The following is a 25,615-nucleotide window of genomic DNA, read 5'->3' on the forward strand; positions in this document are numbered from 1 at the left end:
TACAGACCCAAACCTCGCCTAGATGTTTCCTTTGCTTGCACTCGAAGATATATATTATGTTATATCTCGACGCCAATGCATTTTAATTAAAAAACCTAATAAGTAAACGTTTTTATCAACTTGTATCATTTTAGTATTAAGGGAAAAAAATATTTGCTGAAGTCTGTTGCATATTTTAGTTAAATACTGAAAAACTTCAGTGTCTTCCTCTTGGGTAGTGACTAAACTTCTACGGTGCTATAACCATAGATGGCAAAAGGTGCAACTTAAAGATGAAGATAATTTATCTACATATAAATAGGTAGCGATGATCGCAATATATGCGAAAACGAAACAGCAACTACGAGCCAGGAGACGCGGCGTGGAGAAGCCCACCACTACATTATTTAAGTCGCTGAATGCGGGAAGCGCAAGATTGGTCACTGTAAAGATCTTTGGAAGAGACCTGTCTATCGGCTGAGAAACAGAAGATATATTTACGTATACCAATAAAAATGCAAAATTTTGTAGTAAGACAGTTTACCACTGCGTTTTATCTTTACCGTACAACAGGCACTAATTGTTGTTACCTCTATAATCATCATTATTTCATTGTCAACAACTGGACATAGGTCTCCCCCATAAATATCCAACAAGCCCGGTTTGAAATGGCTTGTATCCAGCGTCTTCCGCTGACTTGTACAAGGTCCCCCTCTGTTCACCTCGTGGGCAAGTGCAACGAAGGGCGTCCCTACGTCACTTGCCGGTCCGTGGACTCCACTTCAAAACACAACCGGCCACGTGTTCTGTGGGCTGAATGTCTTGGAATACAAAATATCTAATACATCGGTAGTTAATGGCCGTTTTCAAGTTAAGCGCTACTGTCATTTTTTAGGATTTTATTGGGAAATTATCTTAAATTTTGTAGTTATACATTTATTCATATCATTATCCAAATAGGACTATTTATATTCCAAACGCATGAGAAGAACTCAAAATAAACTTACACCGACATTTTAAAGTTCCTTTTAATACGAGTAAGTTAGTAGTAAGGTAGTTTGAGAGATAGAAACTGTTAAAGCCGCAAGGTTAACACAGAATCATCAATTATACAAGAAAGTGAAAAGACAAGCCTATTTCAGTATTAGGAGTTTTACGCCTGAAATACTGGTGATAAAACGAGAAATGATAACTGTAAAAGATAGTATTTAATCGTATGCAACATACAATCACATACGGGCATAGGATATTTTATGAACACCGCCACCTTACAACTATTACACCTTGTAAATATTTTTTGAAATTAGATGTCCCTGCTCGTTACACTTAGCTCACCATACTGCCTTTTGTGGGTGTAATTTTATAAAATCTAATCTTGGTAATTTTAAACACGCCAAAAATATACGTTTTGACCAAGTTTAACCAAACCAATAAAAACTATAGCTTGAAAATATGAATTTTAAATGAACGCTCCCTAACACTCTTAAGAGTAAAATTTCAAAAAAATACGCTCGTAGTTGACCTCTACTATGGAAAAAAAATATTCTTGCAAATTTCAATTCTTGAAACCTTATCATTTCAGAGACAACGTGGTGAGTCAGTGTATATATTTAATTAGTTGTTATATATATTTATATGAAGTATGAACAAAATGCAAACAAAACAGTTTTTGATATCAATGTGTCATCTTAGAAGGAGAACTTTCGGAGATAGCCTCGGTCGCATCTTAATATCATGTTTCATTTTTACTTCTGTCAACAATGTTAAATACATGTTTAGAATTCATTATGTTATTTAATTTATCTTCTACTTAGTTCATTCAACTAAATGAATACGATAATATTGCATTAATTATATAGATATATAGTCAATAATTATAGATAGCACATTTTTATGTTAAACGAAACATAAATTAATAACTTAATTTTTATTTCAGTAGTAAGAAAGTTATTATTACTCAAAGTGGTGTTCCCAAAAGGTCCTTTAGTCGTGTATTTCCGTAATCTTGAGCGTAGCCTTCTTCACGGCTCGTTGATGTCCCGTAATTAAGTTTTTCTTTTACACCTTTTGGAGATTAATGTTTATACAAGAAATGATCAATAAATCTCCCATTTGTAAAAAAACTTGTTTAAGGCCTCCTTGTTGCTAAAACAATTTTTACGAAAATATTAAAGAATGTAAACAGAGTGTACCAGCCTGCTAAAGGTTAAATAGAGCAGTATGCTACACAAAGTTTCAAGCTGTCTTAACTGACTACGAGCCGCGAATTGTGCTGTGCATCTCGAGCCGATTAAAAGCTCGGCAACAAAAGAAGATTCTGCACTTTTGACTAGATCTACTCCGCGGTCCTCAAAGATTTACCGGTATTAAACGAGGCCAAGGCAATGAATATCAAGACGGTGGCGACGGCGAGGGAAGAGGTCCTGTAGGTCTTGAAGAAGATGGACGGATGCTAGTTCACGCAAGGAATTATAGTTCTAAATCGAATACCGCGAACACCACGTGGATAACGTGTCGCGAGTTGCGGCTCCGTAGGTATTTGAATGCCGCCAGTTAAACATGTAAAGTGGCAATCCCACATTACAGGTTAGATGGGAAATACGGGTTACCGTGGTGGACCTGGGAGTTGCGAAAGTTAGAGAGTCACATCGAGCAGGTGAAGCACCGGATCCGGTGTACTGCCCCCTTAAGGAAGGAGTTCGTCGTTAACCAATATCTCATAATCTGGGAAAAATACCCGTCAGCAGCTAATGAGGCTTACACCAAGAGGTGGAAGGAGATTTGCACGAAACTATCTTGTGAGAGCTTCTGGAACGTAATTTATAGTCAAACAAAAAAAAAATGATTCGTCAAACCTCGAAGAAGCAAGAAGATAGACCCCTTGTAGGGGACGGAATCACCCTGAATCCTTTTGAGTCGAGAGAGAGCTACTTGTCAATATCTTTTTCCCTGATGATAGGCCAGATTGCTGATTAACCCTTTCATTCTGAAATCAAACGTAAGGAGGATGATCAGAATATGAACTCCTGCTCAGCGGATGATACGCCTCTCACTCTGGTGGAATTGAGGGAAGTGGCACGGTCCCTCAATCTTCAAAAGGCTCCGGTGCCCAATGCGTTCACGGCGGATATTTCCGCTGTCTCGATATCAATAATTGAACAACTCTTTTCAGAGATTGCCAACCGATTCTTGGTTTTGGGACCCTTTACTCTGCCTTAGAAGAAGACAGTATTGGTAATATTACCATAACCTGGAAAATCCGAATATCATCCTAAGTGCTGCCGTCCTATGGGTTTCCTATCGGTAATGGGTTTCGAAAAAGATGATGGTACGTCGGATTAAGAGGGACCTGCTGCACACTTTTAACCAAAGTAGTTTCAAATTTGTCCTGTAGCGGAGCTTCGAAGACGCCATCTATGGCCTGATCGAGCATATACTTGCTGAGATCAAGTTCTTCATCCTCAATATGGCGGGCGCCTTTGAACGCGAGTGGTGGCCGGCTATAAACTACCAGCTTATTTGCTATGGATGCCTCTCGAACATTTTCTTCCTTAACTTGTCTTCAGGGATCGATAGGCAGCCCCCATCTTCTAGGACTGCTGTTGGACCCTTCATTAAACACAATAGAGAGTAATGCAGTTCACGTTTAAGCTTTCGCGGTCGTCTTGGTGTTCTACGGATCAGATGTGGAGTCGAACGAGGCTACCGCCAATGAAACTTGCCGTGTGCTTTAATGAGGGCATAGTTTAGAAGCAACATGCTTCCCTTAGCTCCTCAAAAAACGAGAGTTATGCTCTTTACCAGAAAAATGATTGTAACGTCACCCAAACTCTTTATGGGGAGATGTAGCAGTAAAGTTTGTTAGGGATCAAAATCTTACGTCTGAAAACCCAAGGCAAGTTCAGCGCAAGAATCTTGTACCGGTATGAGCCTGAGCAGGGCAAGAAAACTCAAACTCGAAAACTATGATACTGTCTGAAATGTGCGCCATCTCGAAGACATCGGAGTAAAGGCTCATGTCGGTTTCGAAGAGAACGAGCGGGGTGATGAACTGGCGAAAAAGGCAGTCTTAAAATTAAAGATCATGTTGCCTGCTTCGACAAGGAACACTGGAAGTCTGGTAGAGGCGATACTCTGTCGGCAAAACCGCCAAACTCAAAAAGGTGGTCTGCCGGACGACTGGAAGGTGTATAAGCTGGTGCAGTCCATTTATTCCGACCCAATCCCAGATGCTGAGAAGACCTTCACCGATTTCGACAGAAATGTGCGTGCCACAGTGTGCATGTGTAACTCCAAAGTGAAGGAAGTATAGTCGTTGAAGGCACGAGGTAGGGAGCGAGATGGGGAAAAGGCTACACTTCGGTGAACTGACGGAGATCTTTAGAACTATCTATAGATCTATAGAACTGACGGATAAACTGTGGAAACATCGAGTGTATTGTTAAGGACGCCCTGGCCAGGAACTTCAGCACAGTGTATCCTGGCCAAAGCAGAGTTAATGTAACAGGTTTGGGTGCCGTAGCATGTAAATATAACACAATATAGGTTTATAAAAACAGATATGAAAAGTTCGTACTTATCATATATGTTTTTGTAGTAGAAAATAATAATAAACTGCGGTATATAATATAAGTTATTAGGTTACAATTATTTAAGTAGTAATAAAAAATAGAACAGAGATTATAATGATTATGTAAATTTGTTTTAAAAACATTATACGATAACAAGAAGGAAAAGTTAGTACGTATATCTGAGAATAGCTGGCACGCAACACTCTCATGTAAATGGGTTTTGTGAAAAAATATTCCTTTCGACGTTCTCAAGTCGCATTATATATAAATTCAAGTATATACGTCGAACAGGAAATAAATTTGTAGAGTCGTAACTCTCTTTTGATCTATGTAAAAGTTTACAGGCGTGGCAAAATATAACAACATTTACTTCTTTAGGTCTCGATAATCAGGACAAGTTGACTGTATTTGACAAGGGCAAAGACCTTATATAATATTATTGCCTTTTAATGTTAGAGTATAATAATTGAATAACACGCATAATTAATTGTATCGATAATGACCGCAAAAACACAACCAATAAATAAGTTAAAACGAAGCAGAAAGATATTCATATAAATATTTAATAATAATGGCTACAAAAACACACACACACACACATAACAAGAAGCACCCGCGCACAGGCGCGCTCACACTTTTGAGCTCTGATTAGTTCCTGTATGCCAATATTATGTGATAATCTTTCCACATGATACCTTGGTAAGCTGAAAAACAGCGATGCTGAGAACTACCATCTTATTCAAGCTGAACCGTTTTTTTTGTTATTATTACATCCTAAATGGATGTATTATTATTAGTATACATATGAAAAAAAAACATAAATCGATTTTTATTTAACTTATAATGAGAAAAAACATATCCGTGTAAGCAACCTTATATTAAAGCTACTCTTGTGTTTTGATAATAATACAAATTGTAATGAAACAGTTTAATTTAGTAATTCACACCCAAAAACATTACATAAATAATTTTAAAATAATCATTAAAATCATTGGCTTGCTACATTTTGATTGCACGCTGTAACAGGAAATCAACATGACTTCAATATCTCGATGTTAAATTAAGGGAAAATATTATCTATAATTAAGAGACATCGTGTTATGAAAAATTTTGATAAACTTTAAACTTTTAAATACCACGCAATGATGATACCGTAATTTCGAACGAATCTCTTCTCCTCCTTATCAATCTGACGCAACATCTCGGCAATTCGCACGCGCATGTTATCACTTCTCTTGCGTCGTATTAGGTAAACACATTATACTCTAATATTTCAGACACATACTAATGATGGAGATCAGCCCTAATATTATGACAAACCAGACTGTGGAGATCTTTTGTTTTAAATTAATATTATTCCAACCAATACTTCGGTAAATAATTCTCATTATTTTTTTTCTAATGTATTGAAATTCATTACACAGATCTTATCCAACAAATGCATCGAAAGATTTATTTAATACCTGTCCAATAAACTGAACGTTAGTTCTGATACCTTTTGTTTTTCGTCTTAGGAAATGAACTGTTTCGTTTGACGACAATACAATATTAACTCTAACAAGGTTTAGTATTGTGCAATCACCGAACTTTTTACCAAAAGTTAAAGGAGGATATACAAAAATTAAAAATACTCTTAGATTTATTTTGCGCTGAATGAGCTAATGGTGATTTAAAAAAATAACGTTTGAATTGAAATTACCAACAATTTTAGTACGATTAAAACAATATGTTTTCTCAACTTACTTCGAGAGAATTTGAAATAATGATTGCGTATGACATGTGACGCAAATTCGAGAACAAATAACGTCATTGTATGAAATTTTATTTATTGGTTCAATTTCATGCAAACGGATGATTTCTGTCGTCATTACGAACGAACCTGATTGTGGAATTACATCAGCGCAGGTGGCACGTAAAATCAAGTTTACGAAGGATTAATTTAACTAGTAAAAAGCATTTCTCATGTTGAATTCGTCTTATCGCTACGGAAAATTAGTAATGGTTTTATAAAGTAATGGACTCTGTACAATTCTTTACAGCGGCGGTCGGTTGTGACGGAGGGTCGCTCTAAGTCTTCGTCATCTAAATGCATATGTCATCTACAAATTAGTCGTCTTGTTGAAATGAAACATAAAATAAACAATTGTTTTAATTCTTCTATTCACCGTCAACCCTTGTTGTGACAATATTACAAATATATTTTGTTAATTAATAATAAACCAAAACTATTTTCATCACCGACATTCCACAAACATTTGATCTATATTTTTTCTCATGATCACAAGTTTAGAAAGCATTGCATAAAAACTAATAAACATGTTCTGGTATTATGATTTTTATAGAATCACTAATCGAATTGGGGTATAATTCTTAATACTGCTTATACCATTTTGGAGTTCTATACGATTTTAAAAGACAATTTTTACAGAGTTCAATTATAAAAACAAACTGTTATTTCAACTTGTTTTTTGCTTAAGTTCATAAACTATCTTTCTCGGAGATTATTTTATAATCTAAGTTCATAGGTCATGTTCCGAGATGTTGATTAAACACTAAGTTTTATGAAGATACAAATATGATTTGGAGGTCGCCTCGAAGGACTAGACGATTTTATATCTAAACATTTTTTTTATTTTGTACCAAAAAAATTATGTGTTACATCCGAAGATACTCGGATGATTTAGTTTTTTTGGTGGGCTTTTACACATTCCGCGGGTTTAAGAGACAGGGCGAAGATGGCGAGTAGTTAAAACCTCTTTTTGGTAGCAAAGCTCAAGTGGTTCCTTAGGAGCCTTGAGTCGGTCCGCTACTTAATAATTTGATTACCCGAACGGAATTCTTTCAAGCTCTTAGATCGCTTGGAGAGACCTGGAGCGTAGATTCTTTCCGGTGTGCCAATGGATCAAAAATGGCTAGGCATAAAAAATTACACACCCAACCCACAGTAAACACCAATAATATAAAAGTCTCATATTAATTCGAGAATATATCGAGCAAGCTGAAAATCAAGTTTCTTATCCTCAAATCTAAATATAAACACATAAACAACTTTTGTGTCATTGTCTCTCCCAAATAATGAAAGGGGTTTGGGCGTAAAAAAAACCTAGGTAGTCGGAACAGCCGAACTTGGACTAGGGTAGTTGTGGGCCCGATTTATATTGCTTGCACTCGGACAAGTAAAGAGAAAAACTCCAGAAATGCTTCTGTCAATAATAATAGGGGGCATGGGGGTTAAATCGAATGCATATATATCGGATGCTATAGATATATCCATATTTCTCCGGGTCTTAACGTAAGAAAAACTTTACCGATTACATTCATATTTTTTTGAAGTTTTAGAAGGTTCTTGTGAAAATATAAATAAAATGTAACGCGCGTGTGACAGTTCGCATTGATGGCCGAATTGATTATTCATAGCTAAGACATAATGACGTCTGTCGGTCCAACTAGTAATATAAAATGCAAATATTAAATGAAATTAATTATGATCGTTTAGAGATTATAATTCAATAAAATATAAATAGTAGTAGAGCAAAGTACGTTTGTTAATCAAACAAAGAACCTCATTCGAGTTTCGTTGCAACTTGATAAAAATACAGTTATCTAGTGGCAGTCTTTAACTTTATCGGAGCAGAAGGTTATGAGGTTGAAACTCATTAGCCTTAAGTGACTGTTTTATGTAATTACTTCTTCTCAAAATTCGTTATTAACGCTTTAATCAGGATTATTATCTTATTCAGTACGATTTTGTAGTATATCGATTTTTTCAATAACGGACTGCCGATATTCATAACAAAAATATATTGTGAAGACCGCTGCACAATAATGATATATCCATTCATTTTACAAAATCTTTTTTATGTTTCGGGATATGCTATTTTTTGGACATTCACAGGGCACATTGCCCTTTGATATATTATATGTTCATATATGGGAACCCTGCCAGCTAAAATCACCTCAATGATCGTCCTCTGTGCTAGTGAGGGATCCCGGTAACTTAATTCGGAGCGCACTATGGTCCCTCTTGCGCTGTTATGTTTTGGATAGTCATAAGTGTGTTATTCATGCCTGAAAACATCGCTGTGCTATCACGATGTTACACCATGTCGTTCCATCATCCGCCGTTGTAGCTAGCTTGTTTAAGACGTGTCTGCGCGCATATCGCTTATTTCGCGTGCATTTCCATCGTCTAACCACCTCGAATATCCGCCAGAAAGTCCACAAAAAGCGTAACAAGTTGATCGAGGTATGCATCGAAGTGTCTAGAGAAAGGCCCTACTGCGACTTTGAGCCTAACAATGTGGGCGAAGGACTAGGGCTTATTCTCTCAAACGCACAAGTCCGATTTTTCCCTGAGCGCGGTAATCCTTCATGTATGTTACATTACACAGTAATACTATAGCGTCTCGGCCTACTTTACAAAAACCTAACCTATCAATTGATGGAATGTTATTATTCGTTTTATTCATTTATTTAGAGGGTAATCACAACAGGATACAGCCAAAGTAAATATCATATGTCTTTTCTACAATAAATAAGCAATGAATCTAGGATGCGTTCCTATCTATACACAGTTAAGTTACAGGAAAAGCAAAACATAATTTTGTATTTATTTATTCATATTATTATCCACATATAATCTTATAAAGAGATTACTTGGGTACGTCATGAACGCTCACAACATCACAAACGCTCCCTGATCTGAGAAGAGCTAACGAATTCCGAAGAGTTTATTTGTGGTCAGTAGTAGAGTAATTAATTCTCAAGCTTTATAATAACACACAAATACTTCACAGTGTTATACGACTTTTGTTAAATCTTTATGTACGTAATACTATTTTATAAAATATCAGTTTAAATATTATTAATTATCCAAATTAATGATATTCCAATTGCTCTGCCAAAACAATACGAGTGAGATAAATACATGTTCTTTAACAAGAGACCAATACCTTCATCCGAGATACAACCTTTTGCCATTATAAATGATTAAACATTTTTACAAAAAGAAATTCTTAACATACGGTATAACTAATCACGTTTTTTTTTTTTAAAAAAAGCAGACTTATTATTAAATCTTATATATTCCTTTATAACTGTTGATGTTTCTCGAAATAATGTAATATTCAATCGATATGTAAACATTACTTATACGTAATGATTGAATAAAACGTTACTATTTTTATGTTCTCGTATCGATTCAGATGCATAACAGTTAATAGGGTCAACATAGATACACATGACACGTGTTGCACTCTTATCAAAAAGATCACTTTCTCTGTGTAAATGAAACGACTGGCAATTGATAATACTTTTAACTTGTAGACCTGTAAAATAATTTTAGGTTATGTTTGGTTTAATAGGAATAAAAGGGCAACCTTTATTGATAAAAAGAGTATTTTAGTCACGCAAGCAAGATAACGTAGAAATAATTAATTTCTTAATAATACGTCTCTTCAAGATCAAATCAGGAATGGAAAGATCAGAGAACAAAAGAAAGTACTATAACCGACGTAGCCCATCGGATTTGCAAGTCGAAGTAGTAGAGGGTAGACCACGTTATTGAACAGATGAACCTTGAGGTTCAGCAGTGGAGACCTAGGACTGGTAAGCACAGCGCAGAATGTCCACACATATGGTGGACATATGATTGTTGTCGAAACATATCGGATACAGACCGCTCCCAACCGTTCCTATTGTAAATCTATGTACAAGATCTATGTCTAACGTTGGAAACGTCCAACGTTATGCGTATTATTAAGAAAGATATTTCAAACATTTACAATAGTCCCTATTTGCTATTAACTTATTTCCAAGCCTTTAGACATTACAGAATTTCATGTACGCTAATTTTATGAACATTGAATGACCTGTAAAAGCCTTCTTTTAATTTGACATCATCAGCGTAATATTTTATATAATTAAAGAAGTTCTGCACAGAATTAGACATTCCTTCACTCTACTTCACTCATCGTCATTTCAGCCGCGGGACAGCCATAGGTTGACACACATCGTCCCATAAGATACTAGCACCGATTAAAAGGCTTTATTGAAAACACTTTATAGTTCGAATTATATATTATTTTGTTAAATATCTTATAATATCCTGTTAACGTTTTCATCTTGCATCATCTACTTTCTTACTTCATAGAATTAAGTAATCGAACTTGTGTAATTTTTTTTAATGATTTTATTTTTAGGAATAAATGGTAATTTTTACCTACTTCATGTCTTCAAACTATATCAAGATTACCAAACTACTTTGTTGACTCTATTATGTAAATAATATTTTTAACGCAATAATTTTCTATAATTTCTATTCATAACGATTTTCTTTTGGTGAAGTAACATTGTAATGTTACAGACATACTATGTCACGTATACAAAAGATCGAAATACAATGTTACAATTGAAAAATTGATGTTTGTTATGTATCGTTACAATCTCCCAGTTGACTTAGATGTTTCCGGTTCTGATATTAATCAATAGAGGTAACATTAACATTGTAAACTACGCAGTAGTTATATCATGTGTGCGGTGAGTATTAGTAAATCATAAGAATTACATTTATCGAATTCGCACGATTATAACTTCATAACGCCTGCTAGAAAATAAATGCAATATAATCGTAACGAAAACTGTAGATTTTTACTGAACATAAAAATACATATAATTTTTGACACATAATGTTCCTGTTTAGGGAACGTACAAGACATATCCGCATCAGAAAAACTGATTTCCACACCGTATTCCAATATACATACAAATGAAATAATAATTCTTTATTCTTTAATGCCACCTCTCTGTCATTGGAACCTCGCACTTGGTAAAAGCCTCCTGAACTGAGCCCACTCAGTCCAATCTTCCCTATTCCTCGCCATCTTTTTCTATTCCTATCCCGCTATTGTTACTACTTCATAGCTCCATCTATTTTTCAGACAGCCGCTTCTTCATTTACCCACTGAGCTTTTCCACATTGTCGCTACTTTTCTCTTTATATCTTGTTAGATGTCCTGCCCAGTGCCACTTTTGTGTCAATACAAACTTAACAGCATCTACTAACTTTTCTATTATTTTTTAACTTCTGTTTGTAATTCTTTTCTTTTCATGGCGTTTTCACAAATTGCTAATTTTGTGTTTGTTGTAGTATTACACGTCCCTTTTTGGTAGCTCTATGTGAGAGTTAGTAAGATACAAGAGTCCATTTACCACTTAATAAACAGAATGCAAAATTCTACGCAGTACCACGTCTATTGTAGGAACAATGTTTACTTTCTCTCGATTGATATTATAACAAAATTACAACGTCCATAACAAAGAAATAAATTATTTCCAACGACTGTTATAAAAATGATCGTTCCTTATCAATCGTCTAATATTATTAATAAGACTTTGTTTTTACTATCTTCCCCAGCCAAATAACATTTTTTATCTTTGTTTCACTTTTATCCATATTACAGATAAGTAAATTTTTTAAATTACGTATTTTCCAATCACAGCCATTTTAGTAATTACTCCGGCCAGATAACAATTGATCATGGACGATGATAATTTGTAAACAGTTGTGTTAGTACAATTAGTGGCTACGCGACTGCAAAAGAAAATACCTGTTGAAGACAATCAACAAAGCTGTTTTGGTTTCGGCCCGTGTCGGAATGTTACAGAACTCTGTTATCAAATAGTGCGTTAGCTAATACAGTGATGCTGTGCGATTTTCGCTAGTTACGGATTGCAATTGTATTTGTGATTGTTGACGAAATTTCCCTAATATTATAAACTCCATTATGATTCAGTTTGGTGAAAGTTTTATAACAACATGTACGGATTTAGATTTTTGACAGTGAATTTTCTTTTAACTTGGACTGTACCGATAGCAATCGTGTATGGAGCGCGGGTAATTATAAAAGGCTCCTAAGAAAGCTATTGGAAATGGTGTTTTTGTTAGAGATATTGTGAATAGAACTTATGTAGATTATTTATTAACTAAATAGTCTTAATTTCAAAAACAAGTTAAGAAAAAATTGGTCGCATAAAAATTTACACAAAATGCTTTTGTAAATGTAAAGTTTATATATGTAAATGATGTGTGCTTAAACTTTTAAATTTTTTATTGAAATGTGTTTAACAAATTCAATACTGGATTACATTCAGATAGAAAGTTACACGTCTAACAAAGATAAAAGCGGTGCTAGAGTTTCTTCTATCAATTATTCTACCAGCGCTAGTGCTTTACGAAGTGATAGCAGTGTTAGCTTTAGAAATTCACTTAATAATACGATTGTAGCAACCGATTGAACCGCCTACTCACTGTCCAAGCACCATCTAAGCGATCTAAGTTTTTGAGAGCCCCTCAATGCCGTGAAATAAGTAAAGTAAGGGCCCGTGCCAAAGTTACTGAGGGAAACCTAGAACTAAGTTACTGTTAAGAGGTCCATGTGCTCTCTGCTATTTCGAACCTAAGTAATGTAATACCGATGTATTTGCATATTAATCATAATCAATATAAATAAAAGGTCGATATACAAGTGTAGCACTATAAATAAAGGTTGTTATACAACCATGTACGTTCTAACAATATACACCCTTGTAAACTCTAAATTATCATGTAATAAGTTTATGAACATCAACACAGGAAAAATAAAAAAACCTGAACTAGTTATCTTAAATAGGCAAAGGATGAATTGTGCAGTTTATGACATTTATATTATCCAGCAAATATAATTAAAGAATTTTAGGCTATATTATATAATTGTGAATTTTCTTATATTTCTCCTAAAATAAAATAAATGAATTATTTCGTATTACGTAAGACGATGGAACATCAAACAAAGCATTTTTTTGAAATGTAAGATATTCTTTTGCAGGAAGACGTATATTTGGACGATATACTTGACCCAGTGAAGGGAGACGTTAGCATATGGTATCCGCGCAGTCCTAGAGTTGCCACTGCAACAAATGATAAGCTAGCTTGTGAAAAACCGAATGTTTATATTTGCGAGGTAAGTGTAACCTTGGTCGAAAAATCTGGTGTACTTTACATTTAATATACATGTGATTGGATATAGGTATAAAAGCTTTAAAGGGATAAATGTATATGTTTTTTGCGGTCATTTAAGATAGTACATCTTATCTAAAAGTCAATGGTTTGAGAAATAATAAATAACGTTATAATAATAAAGTAAGAAAGGCGTATTTAAAATTCTATTTATTACATATATTAATTATTATTTACCTGTCTGATTTGTTGATCTATCCGGACCCGCAGACTTTATACCTATCCAGTCTCGGCCTATCGCAATTCAATAGAAATAATTAATGAATGTAACATATTTCAGAGTAACCAATTTACACAGTGTGATTAGAAAAAGATATAAAAAATTTCAATGAGCTAAACCTTTAAAATGTTTACCCCTGTAATCAATCTCCCTTTATAATACAGTCATATTATGTTAATGACCGATTTCTCGTATAAGAACTTACTTTTTTATTTACTGTGTAAATTTGTACATACAAAAAGTTATATTGTATAGATGACTTATCCACGGAATTGCAAAACATTTAAACAACAAATAATTAACATTAAATACAAGCTGAATTTTTTCTTAAATAAACTAATGACAAAATGAATACACGTACTCGTACTCCTGCCCCTCCAGAGGCTCGTGGTCTTTCAGTTTTTCCCGCTTTATATTTTAATTTTACATTGTTTTATTTAACTTTTTATTTAACGTTATGTCTGTTGTGTCTTTTTAATTTAATGCTTTTTATTTAATTTTTTTATTTAATGTTAACTCTAATAGCACAAATATGAACCAGGAAAGTCAACTGTCCTATGTACGATAAAAAAATTAAAACTCTTCTTCGCAATGTTAAATAAATGAAAGAAATTAACTTTTATAGGTTTTTACCTATGTATACTGTTGGTGTAACTAAATAGACAACCTAAACTGTTTTGTATGTAAGATTATATCAATCTTTCACTTCTTAATACTATAAATTTACTTTAAAAGAGTAACTATTTACTATTCTTTTTTTACGAGTCTATGTAAACTAAACGTAAGTAGATTATGTTTAAGAATGCTATAAATTTTCTTGATGATGTTGTATTACTTTGTGTTTTAAATTTTTTGTACTTATATCGTGTTCTAGAGATCTTGGCAAGTTCTTTAATTTTAAAATTTAAATACTCTTTTCTTCGTAGGTTTTTAAAAATTGTTAAATATCGAAGATTATTTTCAGTCAAAAACCGTGTCTAAATATTACATTGACTTTTTCAGGATTTATTTCCAAATATTTTCTGGAATTACATTGCCCATAGAAAGATTCTGAGAAATGATACATGATTTCTAAATAAAGCTAGTCTTATTAGTGAATTGTAAAACAAAAACGTTACAAGTAGCAAATTCAGGATCGCACGTAACATATTATAAAGTAGGTGTTAAAATAGCTAAAACCTTGCTATAACTAAAGTAGTATAAATTAAAAGTTACTGAAATAAATCATTCCAAAAATCTGGAGGAGGTCTATATTTAGCTGTGGACGTCGTTCGGTTAACATCATGATGATGCGGATAATTCAAAGTCCCAAAAGAAGTAGAAGAAAATGTACATAAATTCTAACAGGATTTTTAACATTTAGAAACATATTATGGATAATACTGGAATGTAGCTATTGTTTTTTTTTTATATAATAACATTTCTTTCTCTAAATTTTTATGAATAAATAAAAATGTTGTTCAGCCAAAAACTCGAGAGCGAATCGACCAATTGGGCCTTTTTTTCATATTTTCATTATGATAGGAGTAAGGTCCTTATGTAGAGAAAATTTGGAAACTTGGTCAATGTATACTAAAAACAATAATTTCCTTTTTCCATACAAGCAATAATAAATAAAAACTACTTAACCTAGTCACATAAAATATTTCACGTTTCAAAGCTTAAAAAGAAAAATTGAGATATAATCAAATACAAAAAAATTAATGCCATTAAAATCACGATGAAAATATAATCACTTCAAAATATGTTTAAATTATACTCTTCTTCTGAGCTGCGACAGGCCAACGATATTTGATAGTAAGAAGTGTGTGTGAGCAACTATTGAACATAAAAAATTGGGCTGGAATAATAAATTCGGATTTAATTATACATTTAGGAACCACCAGAAACAGTTGCCGCAAATGAAGGCAAACTCTGCAATTACCGCAACGTACGCTACCACGAGCAGGTTTACCGCTGGGTGGCGGGCCGTGGATGTCTCCTGTATACACCGGACTTCCTGTTCGTCGGTGGTCATAACAGCATATACTTGAGAACAGGTTGCTACTATGGCCCCTGGTTTGCACCCTGCTTGGAAGTCGTAAGTAAAATTTAAAATGAGTTTTCTATAAAATCAAATGTTTATTAATTAGTCAAAAAATCAATTTTGTAATTAATTTGTTAAAATGATATGAACCAATACTACGATTTAGCTGTACTAAATCTATCGAATATTAAAATCAAATAAGGCGACTCAGCCTTATAATCTCATCACATCTTATCGAGTAGAAGCTTAATGTTCTTGGGCATGCTAAAATCTAAATGCTGAAGGTGTTTCGAGTGACAACCCTAAACCCCGTCTTCTCCAGAGGGCTTCAGCGCTCACTAACCGTATTAAAGATAGATGGAATAGATGGAACAAATCTTTTGTGTAATATGCTACGAGATCGTTACAATTTGCAAGAAAAAGATCATACAATTTGTGAGAATAAGATATTTACGCTAAAAGAAAGTAAATATTTTAGAAGGCAAGAGTGTTTTGGAAACAAAGTTATTTGAAAACAATTCTTATCGCCTCCCTAAGGGCACAGCGCACTCTAGGAACATATATCATTGTGCAGCGATAGTGAACCTATGTCACGCATGATAGTGCCAACACATGAACTTAATTGGACACCTCGTTAAGATGAATTTTCATAATCCCTATATTTGTCTGTCGGCGTTGGATGTTAGATAATAGAAATATTATTATTTACGTTAATACTAATAATTGATATTATTGATATACAGGCATAAAAACAATGAGTGTTATTCTGACGTCATAAGAAGAAAGGCCGTGATTAATACCATATTGTAAGCTATACCTACTTATAAAATAGCTTGTTAGAATATGAAAAAACTTTCTTCTTACAACGGCATAGTTAATAGTTATAGCCAGGATGGGTTAGGCCTAGGGTTTTGCCAGGGTTTCATTGCACACGGGCGTTACACGAGCTAGAGCTGCCCCTGACTGGACATTTCTAACATCCGCTAATCTGCCGTTAACTTGGTTGCAATTTCGACAGAAATAGCTGAGCTACCAAGGATTGGGGGTTTGTTCTAATATGTATGCATAAGCCATTTCTAGCTATGGTTGGCGTACGGATTGGCGAGTGTAAAGTTTTTTTTATAATTTAAATGTGTTCGGGAGATGCTGCTGCCTATCTCTGTAAATATTTTTGGCAAAAAATGACGGCCAAAGCGAACTAAGACCTAAGTACTTAGCGAACTCTCAACCCGGGGAAATATCATCGGTAATATCTAAAGGTAAATTATTATTAAAAGGTCTAGGCTAGGCACTTTCCGCGCTCTGCCATTTCAAACCCAGTGACATGGCTAATGCTAGTGAGATAAATAGTGTTCGAAATTTGTTGTAGGTAAAAAAAGACGGTACGTGTGGCTGCTTTCCCTTTGACCCGAGCTTTGAGCAAGTGGCCAATGCTGTCCGCGACGCTTTGATTCCCGCAGCACACGGCCGCTGGGAGAGATGTTATTACACAGCAAGCGACTGCTGCACCCACACTATGGTGAACAACGGGAGCATTGAAGGTATCGCTCTTATTCATATTATTATTCACATAGAATAACTTCCAACTTCGGTAAATTAATAATTTCCTGTAAAAAACATCATTCTGATTTTGAATATGTCATAATAATTTTGCCCTTTAAAATTTATATCAAAAGGTTCTCCAATCGAATGATATATTTCGTATTTAGTGGGCAAATGCAAGATTTGGTTCTAGAAAACGAAATGATTGCACATAACGTTGAATTAGTAGAATTTGTCATGCGTGAACATAGATAATATTATCAATGTTCTTGTACTTATTAATCACTTTATCTTTACTTTCATAAAATATATCTGAGTTATTTTGTGGCAGTAGCTTGATCAAATACAGTACTTTTTCAAGTTAATTTTGCTCTGCTCTTTTAAAACAATCTATAAGAAATTCAGGCAGTTTAATTCCTGTTTTGTTATCTTTTATTATATTAAAAATGAAACAAAGAATTCTTTTAACCAAATTTTAATAATCTTCTTAAAATAATTAATCCTATATCAATCCTTATTAATTTTCTAAAACTCATGTTTATTTATTGAAAGAAAATTTATTTTCAATAACGTAAATCTATGTTATTAATGATTTACGATTACACTAGATATCGACAAAAGAGTTTATTGTATCTACAATTAAAAGGTTTTTGTATGATGTTTTTTATAGACAGTAAAATTCTAAAATGTTATAATTTTAAGTTATATTTAGTGTAGATTTGATCTAAAAGATTATTGCAAAAATATAAAATATCTTAAACCAAAATTATTTTTATTGTTACGTAGAAGACACAAAAGAATCAATAGTTAATAATCACACGACGTATATAAGTAAAAAGCTCTATATTTGTGGGGTAGATGTTCCATAAATATGCCGCGAATAAAGAAATCGTGAATATGTAATGGTAATTTATATGGGTGTATAGGCGATACCTTCCTACGCAGTACGATACACAGCAGTCGAATTAGGAATTTGCCTCTTAAATATAAGACTTCGTTTTATAGATGGATCAATGTTCATAAAGAAATGTCACGTTTTTAGTGTTTGTTGAAGCTTCTTGAATGAGCTGTGTTATTAAAATTTAAAATTTTAACATAACCTTTTTATTAGTCCATTTGATGGTATTTACACGAGACATTGGTTTGCATACCTATTGGAATCTTTTTATTATTATGTATGTACTTATTAGATCCGCGAAGGTAGTGATGCTCTAGTGTTCTCTTGAGATTCCCGGCTCAGGCCCGTACATACGTACTTTATTGGATTGAGAGGTGTCCATAAGAGCTTGGAGGAATCTTTCTAGAAAACTTTCTTGCTTCGAGGGTCCCTTAATGGTGATTTCGGATTGGACTGACGCTCGGAGATAATATCCGTTTAGCATTCCGACTAATGGGCGGCCGAGGAGGCCGTACCTCGGCTTGGTCAATAGCTACTACAATTAATAGTATTCTTAATGTATTAATTTCAATCTATACACACATGTACCTAAAGATTTAAAGCTAGTAGAAATAAAACAGTTAGTTATTTTCCTAAAAAAATCTAGCTAATAAATCTAATCTAAAAAAAAATAATCTTTCATGAAAAGCAATTATTGCTAAGAATGTGAAACTATAAATGTTATCTGTTTAGATGACAGTCAATGTGAAGCAACATTTGACGGCTGGACATGTTGGGAACCAGCTCAAATTGATACCGCAGCCAGTGAAGTGTGTTCAGAGTTTGCTTATTCCAACATTGGACCTTCTTGCCACCGTAAGTTAAATAGAAAATTCATTACAAAGACGCTTATATAGTGAAAAGTTGCAAAAATATAAACTTTGTCCCATAAATCAACGTCAATGACAATAGCACAGGTAATGGCTAACTAACCTCAGAAAATAAATTAACGAAGATTCACATCGCTAATTTTCCAAATTATTGCCATTTAAAAAAGTTGACGCAATGATAGCTCTTTTATTACTTTTTATGAGAATTTTACAATTTATTAAAAACTCTTATATTTTTGCAGCCTATATTATTATAAATATTTAACTTTATATTATATTACATTTAACTTTAGGCTATGTAGATTATTGCATTAAATTTCACTTTTTTGGATTCCATAACTTTTACTTCTTCTTGTAACTGAAATGTTATATAAATAATTTTGTCCAGATTTCAGCAACAAGCGATGTTTCGCTAATGGGACTTGGGAGGTTCAAACCGATTACAGCACATGCAGCATAACCCCGCGTTTACTCCGTCGATACCGAATGAACATTGCTGTGTTATCTTTTTCCATTGCTTCATGTCTTCCCGCAGTTTTCGTCTTTTTCTTCTATAAGCGATTGAGGATAACACGCGTGTCACTGCATAGGAATTTACTCATTGCTATCATCATAAGGAATGTTCTAGTTATTGTAAGCAGAACTGAGGTGAGTTGCTCTTAAACTTTTTAACTAATTATTTTCTGTTTAATCTGTATACCTATTACATACAAAATTGTATAAATATAAAAATCTTGATAAAATAAGTAATGCTGTTCCTGATTGATTATCCGTACTGATTAGATCAAAATAAAAAATATAAATATATTATTTTTATATCAGTTTACCGGGTAGTCGCCCAGCTCAAATGCCTTTTTATTTGACACTGATGATAATAGATGGTTTTATTCAGTCCTGTATTCTCTCCGTATTACTCAAGTTCTCGATGATGATTCATTAAATCTAGAAACTTAACGTTTATTTAACCTACAAGGAGACTTGTTCTATTGAGTATTATTTATGATAATAATTATTCATTGTGTAAGTCGATAGATGTCCACTGCAAGATAGAGGCCTCCCTTGAAAAATGTACAATAACAGGTCTTGCTACAACCGCCGACGGATGCATGAGCGATGTCCCTTGCCTACTGCCACTTTAGACGAGCAATTCTTTGAGCTACATCAGTGACTTGTTCATAATTATATTTAATTTCTGTGCAGGTATATATAGCAGAACTAACGAGCTCAGGGGACACAGTGCTGTCTACGCATAGTATTTGGTGCCGTGTGCTAGCAGTGTTCGAGCGTCTCGCCGCCAACGCTGTATTCGTTTGCATGCTAGTGGAGGGCCTGTACCTGCACCGCCTTATCGTCGCAGTTTTTCGTAAGAAGATTAAACTTCGGTGGTTGTATGGAGTTGGCGCAGGTTCGCATCTTTTTTACATTTTTTTTCTGGTAACGAGTTGAGTTAACAATTAATTAGTAAACAGAAATCAACGAAGGCTCTACGTATATGTAACCCTGGATATATGGCGTTGACGTCTTCTCTACCGGACTTATTACCATTTTCAAGAACATCGAAGTAGAACTTAATAGAAAAAACTTAATAGAACTTACTGTTTTTTGGTAACAAATATTACTTAAGAACAAGTGTCTTACATGACGAAGTACTACGATCTAGTCAACGAAATTATTAGTCATAAATTATAACTTTGTATGCGGGGAGGAGCTAAAGGTAAATCTCTCTATAACCTGCTGAATTTAGGCTTGTCAAGGGCGAATATCAATTTCTGGCACGGGCTTCCAAAAAACATTGGTTTGCATGGAGGCCTCCTTAAACCTGCGACGAGAGTTGTTAGCGCCGAACACCGTACCCCGTCCATGTCCATACAACGCGGTGGACCCGGGACCCGTACGATGAATCCATGAAACATGTGGAAGTTACATCTTAAGTTAGTTTAGGTTACTGACTAGCACTATGTGGCTAATAGTATTAACAGCTCCACCGGAATTGAAGTGTCACAGCGCTGAAGGCGCATAACTATAATGCTATTTAATATCACATAATGCACAAAAGCTCTCGCAGAAGTCGTGGCTGTGGTCGTTACACAATTTCTTTTAACGCACATTTCTTTTAACTCATTAAGCTCAAAGGAGTTACACGGCGTAAGGCTTCTACAAATTTATTCCTGTAGTTGCCGCTATAAAAGTCTCACAATTGTTAACCCGACCAAACGACAATCGTCTTTTTGATATGTTATCTGCCTTTAAGAACGCCGCCGCAACATTACACTACCTTGACAGACGTCACCATAACTTGCTATTTTTTATGCACCTCGCAAGTGTTGGGAACCTCATAACATTATTATTACCTTTATGACACAATTCCTGCGTCATTTTGTCAAATATTCCATATATCATCGTTCAGAACAGCCATGGTTTACTTCACACAACAGAGTGTCATTTGACAGAGGACCGTCTCTACTCCTAAACTCCTCTATTTATAAAAACCTAACGTATAAACGTTTTGGAGATCTGTGCAATAAATATCAATGTTCAAAGATAACATAATAAGCTTTGACAATATATTTTATGTGAATAATTCTAAACCGAGTATTTTTTTCAGTAATCGCCATAGTTCCAGTTCTCGCGTGGGCGGTGGTTATGAGTTTGTGGAACAACCACTCGTGCTGGATAGTGTATACCGTTGATCATGTACAGTGGATCCTGGATGCGCCAAGGGTTGCAATACTGCTTATTAACTCTATCCTCTTCATCGATATCTTAAGAGTTCTTCTTACTAAACTTAGAAACTCGGAGAATGCAAATCAGCTGTGAGTTGATAAAAATTTTGTTTCTGACTAGATCCATAATAAAGTTCTTTTTTTAAATTAAGATATCATCATCACGACGTATATACTCTCGTTAGTCACAAACATTGCAACAAAGGAAAATCCTTTGTTTTCGTAAAAACTCGTAATAAAATTTTTAAAGACTGTTCCTTAAAACATTGAGGTCAGTTATAACACTCTTTTATGAGATTTACTTTTGTATTATAACAGTATGGCAACAATATGGCAAGACTGAATATATAATCGTAGGGGTCACATTTACACCTTTGCCCCATAAAAACACCTGAGATATCAAACAACAAATGTTCCTAGGAACAAAATCAAAATACTTTTTTCATTTATTTATTAAATCTAAATTCCATAGATATTAGCATCAGTGACTTTGTTTTTACAATATCAGATAAAATATCAGTTTTTTTTCTTAAGTTCTTGCATGTTTACTAAGCTAAGTTACTTTAGTCTAATCTGAAACTAATTGCTAACCTTACACTAATTCATCACATGATGGACACTGTCATACTAACCGAGAGTGTTTGTCGTTTGACGAACCATCATAACCCCAATATTAAAATACTTAACTGTATCAATAAATCGCTGCTGTATATTTATTTACAAGCAATAATTCACTGCTACTCGAAATCATTTCTTTTTGTATTTTAGGAGCACAGCTAAGGCAACCCTGTTTCTAATGCCTTTGTTTGGAACACAATTCTTACTTACTGCCTTCCGACCGAACACGACCAATTGCACGTGGGAACAAGTGTATTATTATTTTTCATACACTTTGGAAGGGTTGCAGGGATTCCTCGTAGCTTTACTATATTGCTATGTGAACAAAGAGGTAAAGTAATTTTAAAGATTATCTCCTTATTACTAGATAGAGACAAGTATCCAAAAAAGAAATTAAGTCAAGTGAAATTTCACAATTTTGTCTGAAATCCTCCCTACTTTTATTGTTATCCTCATTGGTGAAGATTAAGCTCCTATGGGCACGCAGTTATCGTTATTAGATTTTTCTTCCTATCTTTGGTGTCATTGAGAGCAAAATAAAGTTTAGTGGCAATGTGTCCAGCGGATTTGGTACAACCTACAGAAAATTTGCCCTCAACTTTGCTAGTCACTATCAGTGGCTTGAGGTTATGCGAATTCCTCTTGGCAATGTGACCGAAAACTGCTATACTCGGTGTAGAGGGTAGAAGGCCAATTTGATTTTGAAAAAGCTTTAAATAGACTCTTCGATGCGAAATACAGTATCCGTAGCTCAATATGGATAAGACTATAGAATTTTTTAATTATGATATTTCTCGTAATGAAGTGTTTATATACATATTTTATGCAGCTGTGCAATTACGTTTTAACCATACCTATTCGCCTTTTTTATATTTAAATTAATTGAACGTGTTTCATAAGAACAACATGAAAAGCTCTTTATGTTAATTTATCTTTGGCTCTGTGTTATATTGTATTAACAATGAGTTTCTTTTTAACATAAATTACGGTTGTTTCACCGGATATTATGTATAAGTCATTCTGATTATTTCGCATAAATTTAGATGTAACTGAATTCCTGTTGTGAACTTATACCTAGTAATTTTCTGTCAAAAAACACACTATGTAAAAATTTGATAAATCTTTTTTATTCCTCACGGATTTTTTTAATGTTTCAAACTGAATATGTTTTGATTTCATAACAACTAAGGTGCTACAAAATAAAACAAAGTCGATTAAAAATATTTTATTTAATTACAGGTTCACGGACTTGTAAAGGCAACGTATAAGAAAACTGAAAGCGCTGTAAACTCACGCGTACGCGGCACGAATTCCCGCGTCAGTGTTGATCCGAACTCTGCAAGACGATTTACTTATAGTACTAACATACCTTCGCATAACGTTGACGCATTAAAAGATCATTACACGTCAATGAAGCCAAAATTACATGTCGCTGAAATAACTTCAATACAAGCAAGTGAGAGACTTGCTGAGATATTAGATCCTGTATATGAAACAGTAGAAAATGGTTTAACAAGCGAGGGTTACGATTTCCTTTCAAGAACGGATAATGATAATGATTCGGGCATAATACCTAATAGAGGATCCAACACCGACGAAGATTATGCAGTTACTAAAACATCTAACTTTTCAATTGATCCTTCAGAATGGATAAAATCTGAAACATCTGTTAACAGTCCCATGAAAGAAAAAAACCCTACTAAATCTTTGGAAGAAAGTAACCCAAGGAAAGATTCTAATTACGAAATAATTTCACCGCCGGTATTAGAAAAAAATGACGATAGTACAAATTGTAACAAATATAATACCATTAACTCTATAAAAGATTATGGCAGTGGAATGGAATCAGAATACGAAGACTGTGAGAACATGTTGGATGAAATAATGCAGTACATTGAGACTAACGAAAAAAATGACGTTGTCTTGAATCCAGATGTTCTTTCTCCGAACAGAAGTAACGACGATAAAATTATTTTCGTAGATGAATAATAAAGTTTTGACAATTTTATTGACTTTTCATTAATCACGAATTAATATTAAAAAAATTCTTATAAAAAAGATAAATGCGTCAGATAGAGAGTATGACCAGAATTCCACGTGGATCTAGTGCGTATTAAATTAATAAACAAATGTGCGCCAACATTCTTTACCTCATAGATTTTAATACGATTTTTTAATTGAATTTAAAATGAATAAGATCAGGAAACGTAGTTATCTGCCAATCAATTTTGACTTTTTTTTACGTACTCGTAGTCGATTGAGTAAGAAAAACGGATACTTCAACTAACATACACAGCTATATATACACATTTTTATATATATATTTTTAAACATGAATATATTTACATTTATATTTCATATAGTGTTGTTCTACTAGACAAATCTAAAACTTTCTTGTATTAATTAAAAATTATTCTTTATTGTAATTAATAGTACTAAATAGGTAAATTCTAAACCGGCATATCCATATACCATCGTAGACATCGTCATCGCTTAACATCAGGCGAGAAAGAGGTGATATGCTGTTTTTTTTAACAAAAAACGCAAAATAATTTATTTTCACGACATATATCATAACGTTTTATTTACAATTCAAAGAGGTCCCAGGTTTAACAAATGATACTTACTTATAATAAGGGATATCAAATTATCAGGCGTAGAAATGAATAAACATATCAAGCTCTTACAAAGAGCAATTACATATTTTTAAAAATTGTCATATATTTTGTACATCACAATGTTGATAAAAAAATCAATAGCCAAAAATAATATCTCGTTTAAAAGTTCAATTCATTAATATAATCATTTGATTTTAATCTATTATTTACCCCTATATGATATGAAATGTTATTTTTAAAAGCATTTAGATTGTGTCAACTAATTTTCTACACGCAACAAGCGGTATAGTAAGAATATATATAATAGTATAGCATTAAATTATTTGCAGCCGAAATATTAACTTGAATTGTAAGTTAAATAATTTACCATTAAATAAGCATTTAAAATGACAAATGGCCATAGCACACTGTAGACTAGAAACAACGTAAACGTAGTAAACAAATTGTCATGACCATTTCGCTTGTTGCAAAATCTAAATGTACTCGTATGGTAATT

At 33.8% G+C, this 25,615-nt stretch overlaps 1 protein-coding gene across 1 annotated transcript; it reads left to right on the forward strand.

The window, feature by feature from the left end:
• Window positions 1–12,086: 12,086 nt before the first annotated feature.
• Window positions 12,087–24,490, forward strand: LOC137931598 (uncharacterized). Its single transcript, XM_068775042.1, has 10 exons — window positions 12,087–12,444; window positions 13,415–13,549; window positions 15,702–15,905; window positions 17,221–17,392; window positions 19,024–19,146; window positions 19,549–19,808; window positions 20,361–20,565; window positions 21,766–21,973; window positions 22,652–22,832; window positions 23,741–24,490. The coding sequence occupies exons 1-10, from the start codon at window positions 12,367–12,369 to the stop codon at window positions 24,488–24,490; spliced, it is 2,316 nt and encodes a 771-aa protein (XP_068631143.1). The 5' UTR covers window positions 12,087–12,366.
• Window positions 24,491–25,615: the final 1,125 nt, after the last annotated feature.

This window comes from Battus philenor, unplaced genomic scaffold (assembly GCF_028537555.1).
Source record: "Battus philenor isolate CCGP_79_NKW_IND1 unplaced genomic scaffold, ilBatPhil1.0.hap1 SCAF_8, whole genome shotgun sequence".
Classification (NCBI taxonomy): Eukaryota; Metazoa; Arthropoda; class Insecta; order Lepidoptera; family Papilionidae; genus Battus; species Battus philenor.